The sequence below is a fragment of the Somniosus microcephalus genome, chromosome 5, assembly GCF_052327205.1.
Source record: "Somniosus microcephalus isolate GS21.2 chromosome 5, FLI_Smic_1.0, whole genome shotgun sequence".
Lineage (NCBI taxonomy): Eukaryota > Metazoa > Chordata > Chondrichthyes > Squaliformes > Somniosidae > Somniosus > Somniosus microcephalus.
In genome coordinates, this window is record NC_140991.1 from 16,636,298 (window position 1) to 16,651,280 (window position 14,983).

Consider the following 14,983-nt stretch of genomic DNA (forward strand, 5'->3'; position numbering starts at 1 on the left):
CAAAACTAACTTGTATTTAAGTCCTGTTTAAGAGGTGCATCGTAACTGTGGATTGGTGTCAAAAGTCTGTTTGCTCCATGCCTTTCCCCACGGGGAGAGGTAGTAAGCCTTATGACCTCTCTGACTAAACCATGCAATTCAGTACTGCCTGCCAAGACCTGGATAGGGACTAACCAAAATCAGCAGGAGATATTGGATGGTTTCTTTAGGTAGGTGATTTGTGACTCATTTTATTTTGTGTTTTGGAATGCAGTTCTTGTTTTTTGATATTTAGGTGGGAGGAGATCAACTCCTGGAGCTTATCGTCTTAAATTGATAATGAAGATGGGAGCAGAAATCTGGAACGCAATGTGCTTTAGAAGAGAAAAAAATGATTACAAATGCTAGGAATCTGTAACAAATTCGGAAAGTGCTGCAAATATTCAGCAGGTCTATCGCCATCTGTAAAGAGAAAAGACATATTAATGTTTTAGGTATAACTTGTCATCAGAACAGGTGGTTAACCAATCTTTCTCTCTACAGATGCTAACTGACCTGCTGTGCATTTTGAGCATTTTTTTTCTTTTCCCTTTTCTCTTCATGCTCCATTGGTTTCTCAGTGGGAGTGTGGGTCGTACAAATGGAATCTGTCTCATTATCCAAACACTGACGACCCATTTCTCTTTCTGCAGTCTGAAGACCTGGGCACTTGCAGTCAGTACGATATCGGAAGGCAGAGCCGGAGCATGATCCCCAGCGCCAGCTGCGTCTTCCCCGGATTCATGCTGCGAAAGCCCTCCTCCGAGACAGACATTGAGAACTGGGCTTCCAAACACTTCAACAAGCACACGCAGGGAATCTTCCGCCGCAAAGTCTCCATCGCCAACATGCTGGCCTGGAGCAGCGAGTCAATCAAAAAGCCCATGATAATGACGGCCGACCGCAATGTGAAGAAGGAAGCGTGCGAAGTGTTCAAACTGATCCAGATGTACATGGGCGACCGGCGGGCCAAGGCGGACCAGGTTAACGTGGCTCTGGAGATCGCCACAAAGGGCTGGAGCATGCAGGGTCTGAGGGACGAACTGTACATCCAACTGTGCCGGCAGACTACTGAAAACTTTAGATACGAGAGCCTCGCCAGGGGCTGGGAATTAATGGCCATCTGCCTGGCCTTCTTCCCTCCTACTCCCAAATTTCACTCCTACCTAGAAGGCTATATCTACAGGCACATGGATCCCGTGAATGATGCAAAAGGTAAGCCTCTAATGATTTCTTTAAAAAAACACCCAAGCGGGCTATCCATAACTTCCAGATTTTATAAGAGGACAAAGAGGAACTTTTTTATCCCTTCCCTCTCTGAAATGTATAGTGCACTGAAAATGTTGAATTATTTCTTGTATATTATATGTGTGTTTACCAAGTACATCTCCAAAATATGCACATAGAGCATTAATAGTTAGCTCCGCTGCCTGAGTATTATTCATTATACACTAGTGAACTGTAGTCGCTGGTTATGGGTTTTCTTTGCTTTTGCTCTGATATCAAGGGTTAGCAGGCAGCTACTGCATAAATACTGCATTTGCACCCAGTCCAGGTGTCCCATGTAGTGCCTAGAAATGTGAGGGGAGGGGTGAGTGCGGGGGTCCAGCCATGGGTTACATAGGACACTGATTTGGGACATCCTTGTTTCCATTTTATACTAAGTGTAACGTGTGCGGAGACAGGAACAGGAGGAGACCATTCAGCCCTTCAAGCCTGTTCCAGCAGTCAATTAATTCATGGCTGATCTGTATCTCCACGCCATCTACCCATCTTGCTTCCGTAACCCTTAATACTCTTGCCTAACAAAAATCTATTAATCTCAGTTTTGAAATTTTCAATTGACCCCCAGCCTGAACAGGTTTTGGGGGAGAGTTTTCCAGATTTCCACTACCCCTTGTGTGAGGAAGTGCTTCCTGACATCTCCCCTGAATGGCCTGGCTCTAATGTTAAGGTTCTGCCCCCTTGTTCTGGACTGCCCCCACCAGAGGGAATAGTTTCTTTCTATCGATCCGATCAAATCCTGAAATCATTTTAAACGCCTTCATTGGATCACCCCTACAATTTTTTGATTCTATCATACGTTCTGTTATAGATATACCGGGTCATATAACATCATCAAAATATAAATTAATAATAGGACAATAACAGAACCAATAAATTTCCACTCATTTTTTTAATACTTAATTTTGATCAAATGCAAAGCCTTCTACCACTGATATAAATAAAATATCCCGAGAGTGCAAGCTGATCGACAACATCACTAATTAATACCCGTAACTTTCACTTATGGAGTCTTCTAATCAGCCTTCGATTTCTCTCGAGGAAAAGGAGTCACCTCCGCAAATGCCTTTCAGGAAGACGGCGTTACAATTGAAGATAAACAACACTGTAGAATTAAAAAGTTCTGCAGCAACCTCACCAGAACAGGTCTGCAGGAAAAGCATCTGTTTAGTCCTTGTTTAAATCTAATTCTGGCCTCAAGCTCTTAGCGTTTTTCATTTTAATTGCTTACCGAGTATGTGGCATACGGAGAAAGAGGAGTGATTTTATTAAAGTCCTAATCCCCCACACATTATTGGCCGTAACTCACTGGTGATGAATTATCAGGGCAGCCCACTCTTGGGCTATAAATCATATCCCACAGCTTCTCGTACATGCTCTGCTGGTACCACTCGTGGAGGGCTACAGATCTTAGAATAGGTTTTTTGTTCAGTAACCATTTAAATAATTTATTCAAGTGTGTGATCAGGACTAATTTTCTACTCAGTCCCCAGAATTTGCCTCGATTAATGCTGCAGAAAGAAAGCAGTTTTAATAATTGATCTTGGTGCTGGTCTATATATCTGTCTCTATGGCACTTTGTGCCCACCAAGTTGAGAAATGCTAGTGCTGGTGAATCGAATGCTTTCCGTTTTGGGCCCGCAGCGTTCCTATTTATCACTCCTTTGCCAAGCAGAGTACAGTTAAAGTGCTTTTACATTGCTTTCTGGGGTATTTGTGCCACGGACTCCCAAAGCATGGGTCCCATTCAGTCCCATTGGATTGCAGTCCACGTTCGGCATGTTGGCATTCAAGACTGAAATCGACGGATTTTTATCAGGTAAGGGTATCCAGGGATATGGATCAAAGGCGGGTCAATAAAGTTGAGGTAGCAGGTCAGCCATGGTCTAATGAAATGGCAAAACTGGTTCGAGGGGCTGAATGGCCTCCTGCATTCCTATGGTTGATGTCAGTTGTGTGGGACCTGTACCTTGGGAACTGGCAGCACAAACATCCCACTGACACCAATATAAAAGGGCCTTTAGTTACAGAGCAATATGCCTCAACTCTACCCCACTTGCCTTAGAGGGAGTGCAGCAAAGGTTCACTTGACTGGTTCCTGGGATGAGGGGATTGCCCTATGAGGAGAGATTGAGCAGACTAGGCCTATATTCCTTAGAGTTTAGAAGAATGAGAGGTGATCTCATTGAAACATATAAAATTCTTAAGGGGCTTGACAGGGTAGATGCTGGGAGGATGATTTCCCTGGCTGGGGAATCGAGAACCAGGGGTCACAGTCACAGAATAAGGGGTCGGCCATTTAGGACTGAGATGAGGAGAAATTTCTTCACTCGAAGGGTTGTGAATCTTTGGAATTCTCTACCCCAGAGAGCTGTGGATGCTCAGTCGTTGAGTATATTCAAAACAGAGGTCGATAAATTTTTGGGAACGAAGGGAATTAAGGGATATGGGGATAGTGCGGGAAGGTGGAGTTGAGGTAGAAGATCAGCCATGATCTTGTTGAAAAGGGGGGGCCAAATGGCCTACTCTAGCTCCTATTTCTTATGTTCTTCTGTAATATGCCTGAACACCAACCTCAGAAAAGCACACTCAACTGCGCCAGTGTAACATTTTCCTCACCAGCCATCCTCTCTGGAAAAATACTGGCAATTAGTGTCAAATTCCAGGCCACTTTCTGCTGAAGCACCTAAACCCACAAGGAACTGGACTGATGTGCCCAAACCTCCATAATTGGCACAGTAAATAAAATCAGTAGATTGGAAAGGAACTGAAGTGAAGTGCATGGGGCTGCTTTGTGTTTACTGATTTATGCCAGTTCTAAATGATTTAAGCACTGGTGTAAATCTTGCTGGAATGGTAATATGCTCATAGCACTCAATTCTCCTGGCTCTTCCATTTGCACCGTTATCATCGTTCCAGTTGCAGATTTGGACAGTTGCAAAGACCACACCAGGGCTGGGAATGGAAAACTGTGTGTAGGGATGTAGACAATTAAAGGTCAAGTGGCAGAATATGGAGACATCAATTCTTACAGACTTTGGAAAAACTCAAATGGCATCTCATTCCCATTGATGGCCTTTGCCAAGACTGAAGGGTGAGGGAGTAAAGAAGCAACAGGGAACGACATTCAGGCTTGGGCTGGTAAGTGGCAGGTAACATTCGAGCCACACAGGTGCCAGGCAATGACTGTCTCCAACAAGAGAGAGTCTAATCACTGCCCCTTGACATTCAGCGGCATTACCATCGCCGAATCCCCCACCATCAACATCCTGGGGGTCACCATTGACCAGAAACTTAACTGGACCAGCCACGTAAATACTGTGGCAACAAGAGCAGGTCAGAGGCTGGGTATTCTGTGGCGAGTGTCTCACCCCCCCGATTCCCCAAAGCCTTTCCACCATCTACCAGGCGCAAGTAAGGAGTGTGATGGAATACTCTCCACTTGCCTGGATGAGCGCAGCTCCAACAACACTCAAGAAGCTCGACACCATCCAGGACAAAGCAGCTCGCTTGATTCGCACCCCATCCATCACCTTAAACATTCACTCCCTCCACCACCGGCGCACCGTGGCTGCAGTGTGTACCATCTACAAGATGCACTGCAGCAACTCGCCAAGGCTTCTTCAGCGGCACCTCCCAAACCCGCGACCTCTTCCACCTAGCAGGCGCATGGGAACACCGCCGCCTCCAAGTTCACTCCAAGTCACACACCATCCTGACTTGGAAATATATCGGCCGTTCCTTCATCGCCGCTGGGTCAAAATCCTGGAACTCGCTCCCTAACAGCACTGTGGGAGTACCTTCACCACATGGACTGCAGCGGTTCAAGAAGGCGGCTCACCACCACCTTCTCAAGGGCAACTATGGATGGGCAATAAATGCTGGCTTTGCCAGCGACGCCCACATCCCATGGACAAATATTTAAAAAAAAACAGGGAAAAATGATGATAAACGAAATCCAATGTGCAGGCAAGTGATGGAGCAGTCCAATAACCTACCCCCTGTCTGGCAGCCAACGTGAAGGTGGTGCTGCAAGAGGTGGTCGCAACGAGTTGCTTCATGCAGACTGACCTCCCTGTAGGTCCTCATCCTTCCTACCACTTCAGAAAAGGGTATTCCCATTGGGGAACCCATTGGTTCCAGTAATGGTCCTGGGGGATAAATTTATTTTGAGAACGATTGCCACAGAGCCTTGAGAGAAGTTCAGGGGGTGATTTTAACCTAACCCGCCGGGCGTGCAACTGACGGGATCAGATTGACCACCCATTTTACTTTGCATTGAAATCAATTTCCTGTCAGTTTCCCACCAGGTGGTTTAGGCCAAAATTACCCCCCTATGAAAAAAGACAAAACAAATGAACAAAATGGTGCAGAAATGGCCCAAAAATACTTGTCTTTATATTATTCCTGCCTGACTTTGTATTTCCTAGCAACCTTGGATGGCTAGTTTCTCCTACGTTGTTTACACTGGATGTCCAACATGCCTAAACACAGGGTATTACACACTGGATGTCCTGCCCCCATTTCTATATTTGGGTGATGCACTTGCCTGTCTTAGATGAGAGCTTGCACTACCCACCTCAAACTCCTTCAGAAGCACGAAGGTCACGGGAAATGGGTCTCTGCCACTTTTTTTGTTCCATTATGTCTTGTCTGTGTCCATTTCTAAGACATAAAGGAGATGAAAATCGGCCCCATGTCTGTAACAGATATACAAAAGCAAAATACTGGGGACGCTGGAAATCTGAAATAAAAACAGAAAATGCTGGACTAGTGGGGTACCGCAGGGATCGGTGCTAGGACCCCAGCTATTCACAATATATTAATGAACTAGACGAGGGAACTAGATGTAATATCTCCAAGTTTGGAGACGACTAAAAGCTGAGCGGGCGTGTGTGTTGTGAGGAGGATGCAGAGAAACTTCAGTACGATTTGGACAGGTTGGGTGATTGGGCAGATGCATGGCAGATGCAGTATAATGTGGATGAATGCGAGGTTATCCACTTTGGTGGCAAAAACAGGAAGACAGTTTATTATCTGAATGGCAATAGATAGGGAAAACGAGACCTGGGTGTCCTTGTGCACCAGTCGCTGAAGGTAAGCATGCAGGTGCAGCAGGTGGTTAAGAAGGCAAATGGTATGTTGGCCTTCATAGCGAGAGGATTCGAGTACAGGAGCAAGGATGTCTTGCTGCAGTTGTACAGGGCCTTGGTGAGACCACACCTTGAGAATTGTGTGCAGTTTTGGTCGCCTTATCTGAGGAAGGATGTTCTTGCCATGGAGGGAGTGCAGCGAAGATTCACCAGACTGATACCTGGGATGGCGATCTTATTGAAACATATAAGATTGTGAAGGGGTCGGATCGGGTGGATGCGGGGAAGATGTTCCCGATGATGGGTGAAACTAGAACTAGGGGGCACAGTCTTAGAATAAGGGGCTGCTCTTTCAAAACTGAGATGAGGAGGAACTACTTCACTCAGAGGGTGGTAGGTCCATGGAATATGCTGCCCCAAAAAGCTGTAGAAGCTACATCATTACATAAATTTAAAACAGAAATAGACAGTTTCCTAGAAGTAAAGGGAATTAAGGGTTACGGGGAGCGGGCAGGAATTTGGACATGAGTCTAGGTTCGGATCGGTCATGGCCCTGTGGGTAGCGGAGCGGGCCCAGGGGCCGTGTAGCCTGATCCTGCTCCTATTTCGTGTGTCTGATTCTGTTAGATTCAGGAGATGGTTCTGTGATAGTGGATTGGCGGTTAGGATCAGATCAGCCATGATCTTATTGAATGGCGGAGCAGGCTCGAGGGGCCGATTGGCCTACTCCTGCTCCTATTTCTTATGTTCTTATGGCAGGAATGATGTATGAAGTTGATTAGGCTTATATTCGTTAGAGTTTAGAAGAATGAGAGGAGATCTCATTGAAACTTATAAAATTCTAACAGGACTAGATGCAGGAAAAATGCTCCCGATGGCGGGGGAGTCCAGAACCAGGGGTCACAGTCTAAGGATAAGGGGTAAGCCATTTAGGACTGAGATGAGGAGGAATTTCTTCACCCAGAGAGTGGTGAACCTGTGGAATTCTCTACCACAGAAGGCAGTTGAGGCCAATTCATTAAATATATTCAAGAAGGAGTTAGATATATTTCTTAAGGCTAAAGAGATCAAGGGATATGGGGAGAAAGCAGGGACAGGGTACTGAATTTGGATGATCAGCCATGATCTCATTAAATGGCGGAACAGGCTCGAGGGGCCGAATGGCCTACTCCTGCTCCTATCTTTTATGTTTCTATGAAATACTCAGCAGATCAGGCAGCATCTGTGGAGAGAGAAACACAGACGTTTCCGGTCGATGACCGTTCGTCAGAACTGGGAAGAATTGCTGCCTGACCTGAGTATTTCCAGCATTTTCAGTTTATATCTCTAACAGATGTTTAGCAGCGAGACCAGTTGCCAGCACTGATTTCATTTGCTTATAGTCTTAAATTTGAAAGTGTCAAACAATGAGGAGCGAAAGTTATCCAGTAATTTGGGCCAGGTTTTGCTGAAACAGTAATGGTGTCTGAACGACACACACCGTTACTAATGTGAAAGTCGACCGGCAACGTGTAGCGAGGAAGATACACCCCGGAAATTGCAGAACGCCACAAGTTGCTGTCCGATTAGCGTTTAAAGGGGCATCGTAAAAGAGGAGAGCGCAGTTTGGGGAGGGAAGTCCAGAGCTTAGGGCCCAGGCTGCTGAAGGCACGGGATGCACAAGAGGCCAGAATTAGAGGATTGCAGCGATCTCGGAGGGTTGTGGGGCTGGAGGAGGTTACAGAGATGGGGAGGGCGAGGCACTGGCGGGATGTCAAAACAAGGTTAAGAATTTAAAATCTAGGCATTGCTGGACCAGGAGCCATTGTAGGTCAGAGAGAGCAGGGGTGTTGGGTGAACGGCACTTGGTGTAAGTTAGGATGTGGGCAGCAGTATTTTGGGGATTCTGTTACACATCCAATTTGTACCATAGGACTATGAAAATTTGTAGTGCTTGCTTTATTTTTTAAATGAATAAATGGATTCTAAATCTATGAAATTGAAATGAACTGTTTGACATATTCCCAATTATTCCTGCCACCCCGACAGTTCCAGTGGAGCCGACGGAGCTACTGCAGTGAAACAAACACCGTGAGATTTCAGTTTGTTGCACATGATGGCTCTGTGCCTTCCCACAGTGACATTACTGAGATTAGACACGCTCACACCCTACTGCTTTAAACTGCTGTGTCATCTATTGTTCTATATTTAAACCAAATGAATGTCTTGATTAAACCCTAGCCTGTAACTCGTTCTCAGCTATGCATTGTTATTATACTTATAGACTAGCTGAATCCCTTGATTAACATCCAGCCTGTAACTCTAGTGTACTCATTCTATATGTAAACCATCTGAACCCCCTTGATTAGATTCCAGCCTGTAACTCACGCGCAGGTAATCAATTATTCTATATATGTCACATTTTTGACTGTATTGCCACAGAAGGATCTTCGTATAATCTATATTAAAATGTTGCTCTTAACTTATATTTAGCTGTCAAGGTTAAATTCATTGAACAGTCAAGCGCTGGGGGGCGTATATTAGAACCAGATGAATCAATCAGTGAAACGGTGCTTCTTGTGTACCACGTCCGCTTGAGACAATGGAATTAATTTAAACCTTCCTGTGAACCATCTATTTTCACTATGTTGGGGAATTCTATTCATTGGAGCTCTGTAGGAGCAGGGTTTAAGGACCCCTCGTGCAGGGGCAGTATACATTCAATTAGCCAATCCTCAGACAGGGAGAAGTTCAGCAGTCAAGCTGCTGGTTTCCCTCTCCAACTAGGGGGGCACGGTGGCATAGTGGTTAGCACTGTTGCCTCACAGCGCCAGGGACCCGGGTTCAAATCTGGCCTCGGGCGACTGTCTGTGTGGAGTTTGCACACTCTCCCTGTGTCTGCGTGGGTTTTCTCCGGGTGCTCCGGTTTCCTCCCACAGTCCAAAGATGTGCAGGTTAGGTTGATTTGGCTATGATAAATTGACCCTTAGTGTTAGGGGATTAAATACATGGGGTTATGGGGATAGGGTGGGATATGTGTCGGTGCAGGCTCGATGGGCCGAAATGGCCTCTATCTGCACTGTAGATTCTGTGATTCTGTAAGCAACAAAGAAAGGAAGGCCAAATGAGAATATGGTCTCGGTTCAGAAGATCTGTTGAGGGAGACAGGCAGGGAGTAAGCGAGTTGTTATCTCTCAAGCTAGAGCTGACCAGGGTCAGGAGGAGTATTGATTTGGGAAGTTATATTTAGCCCACTAACAGTAACAGCGAGTAGTGTATTGTTATCTTCTATGTTACAAGGAGTATTCCTGAATTAAGTTGGTATGGTTATATTTACATTGTTGTTCTTCTCATTCATTTCCTGACTGTAAACTAAACCCAATCATTGATTTATATCTGGCCTTGCCTCACTAAAGTGTTAAGAACATAAGAATCAGGAGCAGGTGGAGGCCTACGGCCCTTCGAGACTGCTCCGCCATTCAATATGATCTTCAACCTCAACTCGACTTTCCCGCCCGATCCCCATATCCCTTGATTTCCCTAGAGTACAATCAGAAGATAGGTGAAGCGCATGTAACAGCATGTGCCAGTTCCTATAACAAGGGGTTTCATTGCTATGGCCCCGTGGGTCACACCATTGTATGACTAGACATTGGGTGGTAAAGGTAAACTCCTGATCGTAAGGGGTGTGGTGTCCAATTACGGGAGAGACCAGTGTATCTGTACCCAGAAGAATATCTAGTGAGGACTTGAATTTTGGAACAAATCGTCTGAACGCGATTAGATTCCAGCCTTGTAATCTCTTCCAACTATTATTTTAGGCAGTACATACCACTTGTACGAAATGAATATCCAAACTGCTGTCAGCTACAAGACATCACCCGCACACCTGCTTTCCAGTCTGGACGACCAGACACGGATGCTAAAATCAATGGCATCTTTCTAGTGCAAATACTCTCTTGAGTAATGGCGAGGCAGCGCTGTCATTTTGGCAATGATTATATTTTTGCCCGCCTGTTCTCTCATTTTTACTGATGGGATGACTGAGCAGGATCTTTCAACTTGGTTTTGTTGATTTGTTTAAAATGCGCCTTTGGGGAGCGAGGGACGCAAGACGTTTTGAAATTGAGATTGCATTTCATCGCACTGGAATGTTTTTGCCTTTTTATAATTTAAACTACACGACTCAAATGTTGAGATTTGAGGTGGAAGCTGAAAAGGCGCTTTGGTATGGTATGCCTGTCTAAAGTGGGAGATGGCACTCGGGAGTAAAATACCTACCTTTCATTTCTAAAGTGCAAATTTCGCAACTGCTAAATGTAATTAAATTTCGAAAGCAAACTTAAAGGGGATCTATTGCTTCCGAGAAGGTGCGTCTCTGCTTTCTACCACTCCTTTGTTCTGAGCCCTAATTTTCATACTTGCTGCTCCATCTTTTTCATTGAAATCGTGATCTGTAAAACAATGGAAAAATCAATAGGTTTCAGCAATCTGGGACCCCTTGAATGAACATTAAAAATCAATCCTGTTGCTTGTCCTTGAAGAAGGAGAAGCTTTTCAGACAGTCCTCGTTCAACATCTCTGCTAACATGTGCCACAGTGGCACAGATCAAGGCCACGATTAGCAGCTTAACCATTTCACTGCTGAAAAGGAGTTTGATTTCCCCTCAAAACTTTTCCTTGAAATGAATTGATTTACTCAGTGTCCTTGGCACTTGTGTTTTCTTTGTGTCAGCCGTGGCTCAGTGGGTTGCACTCTGGCCTCTGAGTCCGAAGGTCCTGGGTTCAAGTCCCACTCCAGAGACTTGAACATAAAATCCAGGCCGACACTCCAGTGCAGTGCTGAGGGAGTGCCGCACTGTCAGAGGTGCCGTCTTTCGGATGACACGTTAAACGTCTGCTCTCTCAGATGAAGGTAAACGATCCCATGGCACTATTTCAGAGAAGAGCAGGGGAGTTCTCCCCGATGTCCTGGCCAATATTTATCCTTAAACATCACTAAAACAGATTATCTGCTCATTATCATATTGCTGTTTGTGGGAGCTTGCTGTGCACAAATTGGCTGCCGCGTTTCCTACATTACAACAGCGACTACACTTCAAAACTACTTCATTGGCTGTAAAGCACTTTGGGACATCCTGAGGTCATGAAAAGAGCTATATAAATGCAAGTCTTTCTTTCTTTCCTTTAGTTTGATTGTAATAATCTGGATTTTTGTACTGTTACAGATCTGTTAAAAGTATAAAATGAACTTGTAATGTTTATATGTGCCTTTTAGCCTGAAGACATGGAAACTGCCATGCTGGGAGCAGTAGTGTCCTCCGAACTAATGGTAAAGACTGCCCAGTGTGGTAGCTTGAGTTCTCATTAAGTACAAATGGCAGCATTTTAGCACAAAGCAAGGCTTCCCTTTCAGATCACGCACAAGAAACCAAAAGTAGAAAGGGGCAATGCGGTAGCACACGGCATTGGATAATCAGTGCGTGATGCCAGAGTGAAGCAGGGATAAGAGTTTACATCAGCAAGTTCCCCACTTGTATTGAGTTCACTGCATCAGAAACAGCCCTACACAGAGATGGTGAGACCAGGCACTTCCCCTGCACAGAGGCAGGTTCCAAGACAACACAGCTCCTTCAGCGTGCCCATAACAAAGAGTGGAAGGAGTTGAGTGTCTGAGCAGAAAATGGTGTTCAAAAAGTAGGTGTATATAGTGAACAAAGAAAGGGAAAGAAGCATATGCTGAATGTGATGATAGTGGCACCAGCCCAGGTACTTTGATCAGTGTATTTTTCAATTCAATTCAATTTTATTTGCCATATGTAACCAGTACAAGTACAATTACAATGGAATGCTTACTCCCCGTAGGGACACGTCAGCTATTCATACAGCGCCATGTTTGAGAATAGATCGAGCGAAGAGGAGGATTCCATTGTGAGGAAAAATTAAGGAAATTTACTTTGTTTTCTTTGGAAAAGAGACTTCGAGGTGACCCAGTTGCAGTTTAAGATTATGAAGTGAATTGATCACATTTATCCAGGTGATTGCTCACTGTGGTGAAGGGCTCAAATACTTGGGGGTACACGTTTAAAATGAGGACATTAAGAATAGAGCTTTTTCACCTAAAGATTAGAGTTATGCGTTGTTTACTAGTAGAGGACATTAATAGTTAATAACCAGTTAGATGTGTTTGTAGAGAGAGAAGGGACTGAGGGACATGGTGAAGAGGTGGGTAGGTGTGGCTGAAAGAAGTGTCTGTTGGCCTTTTCGTATTCCTAAAAGTTTTTCCGATATGTTGATCCTGCCATTTGCAGCAGCTTCATGGTCTTCACAGGACTTGCACGGTTTCTGTGCGAGTTGATCTCCTGTTCATTTTGTTGGGGATCTATTGATCTCAAGAAGCAATTAAGATACTTTATGCAGTTCTTGAAACATTTTTTTTCTAATACTCTATCCCCTTTCCTTCCCTCTGCTTCTAAAGGCAGTGCCATGTACTGAGTCACAGTCCCACGGGCACCAGAAGTGATCTGGCATCTTTCCCAAATGGCCATTCCTCCAGTCTGACCTAGGCAGGGAGCATCGACAGGCACTTGGATTGTGCCAGGTCTGATCCTTTCCTCACCCAGCACCCCCACACCGGCACTCTCTGGCAGACATTGCTGGATCACGATCAGGAGCGGGAAATTTGTCCGTTTTATATTCCAGCTCCCTATCAGGGAGCACTGAGGCGAGTTGTAGCATCCCACCCATGACTGGTGCCATGACTGAGACTGGCAAACTCACACATAGCAGAGCACCCTAAGTGAATCTGGGACCTTCTGTCCTCGGACATGATACAACAGGGGTGGTGCCTTCACCCACTAGGCCATTGGGAGCGATCATAGCAGTTCTTTAATAAGCTTTATTTGCATTGTTAAAGTAACATTGGAGCTTGCTTCTTATGTTTGTCAAGGTTGTTTAAGGCAATATTGGTTTTGTTTTAAACTCTATTATATTGACTTCACCTTCATTATGTGGTATTATTAAAAAATAGGAATGAGGGAGATGCAATTCATAAAACTGCAGTGAGCTGTGCCACGGAATGGTAGGCCATTGATGCCCATCATCTCAACGTGGGGAGTTCCCAATCTCCGCTGTGCTGATGGACTGAGCAGAGGCCAGGCACGCTCCCTCGAGGAAAATCAGAAGTACTGTCATAAATTGCAACTTCTACAAGAAGTAACTCAGGAAGTACTACTGAACGGCCAGCTGAGGGTGCCGCCCGAGGAGTATAAATACTCGGGCGTGGGCGCACCTTGGCCAGAGACAATCTGGAAACAGGAAGCTAGTGACTACTAACTAGACCTCCATGTTTTGTTACAAGTCGATTAAAGCCTTGCTTTATGTACAACCAAGTGCGTAGTGAGTCTTTATTACGTCAAGTACCATTAACCCTGCCCAGACCCATTGCCTCATACCTGCTGGAGAGGAGCATTGTATAGGACAGAAGACAACACTGCAGCCTGTCTCACTCGGGGACGCTGCTTGGCTCAGGACGATTCTGGGAAGAACATTGCAAAGCTTGGTTTAAGTGGTGGGTGATGTAGGCACACTAACTGTGTTTGTGCTGTGTGTGATAGCAGAAACATAGGGGGCAATTTTAACCTAACTCCCCGGGTGGGCAACCCACCCAATCAGGTGGAACCCCGGTTTTACACCACAACTATGGAGAGTACAATTGGGTAGCGTGTAAAACCAGCGTTGTACCCGATTCCGTCAGTTTCCCGATGGGCGTGTTTGGTTAAAATGACCCCCCGACATAGATTGCACTCTGTGGACAAGAGTCAGTGGGGTAGATTTTCCTGGAGCCATCAGGCGGGGTTTCAGGCGTGTGCGGGGGGGGGGGGGGCGGGAGATCCCGAAATCGGGGTTCCCGACACCATCCCGCCCAAAACCCGCCTCCACGTAAGTTTCACAGGAGGCGGGTACCCGCCCCACACAAGGACCCGCCGACCCGAGGCGGGAAGGGATTAGTGCCAATTAACTGCCTGTTAACAGGTAGTTAATGGGCAGTTTTTAGCTTAATCCCTATTTTGAGGGGTGTCGTGTGGGTTTCCCCGACGGCTCCAAACCACGCCAGGTTAGAGCAGGCGGGCCGTCGGGTTGAAGGAGTTGGAGGGGTCGCGATGTCGGTGCTCAGGTGAGTGATGGGTGCATGAGTGCAAAGGTAAGTGTGTTTGGTGTGTCTAAAGTGTGTAAAGAAGTTTAAATTACCTGTACTTACCTTAACAGCCTTTCTTCCTCTAGGTTTCGGGGGTCCATCACTCAGCCGGCACTGAAAGCAAAATGGCTGCGATGTCAAAAGTGACAGCCTTCAGCTTTCAGTGCCGGGGACAGTTCTAACTGAGTCTGTGTAGAAGGACTCAGGTTAGAAGTCAGACTGTCAGTGTTTGACAGCTTCAAACAGCTGTGAAACACTGATATTTCATCTGTCAACACCTCTTGACAGATGAAATTTCAGTCTGTGACGTCACCTGTTGCCGGGTGGCCCTTAATTGGCCTGCTGAGCCCGCTGGGCGGGCTCAACAAGGTCAATCAAGGGAAAATCGCGCGGATTGGCCGGACGTCGATGT

At 45.7% G+C, this 14,983-nt stretch overlaps 1 protein-coding gene across 3 annotated transcripts in view; it reads left to right on the forward strand.

Moving 5' to 3' along the window:
- arhgap39 (Rho GTPase activating protein 39) overlaps nt 1–14,983 on the forward strand; it is a 549,348-nt gene that overhangs the window by 380,030 nt on the left and 154,335 nt on the right. For all 3 annotated transcript variants that reach the window (XM_085987363.1, XM_085987364.1, XM_085987365.1), the window contains exon 5: nt 672–1,233. In XM_085987363.1, coding sequence (XP_085843489.1) covers nt 672–1,233 — 562 coding nt within the window. The remainder of the gene's footprint in view (nt 1–671; nt 1,234–14,983) is intronic.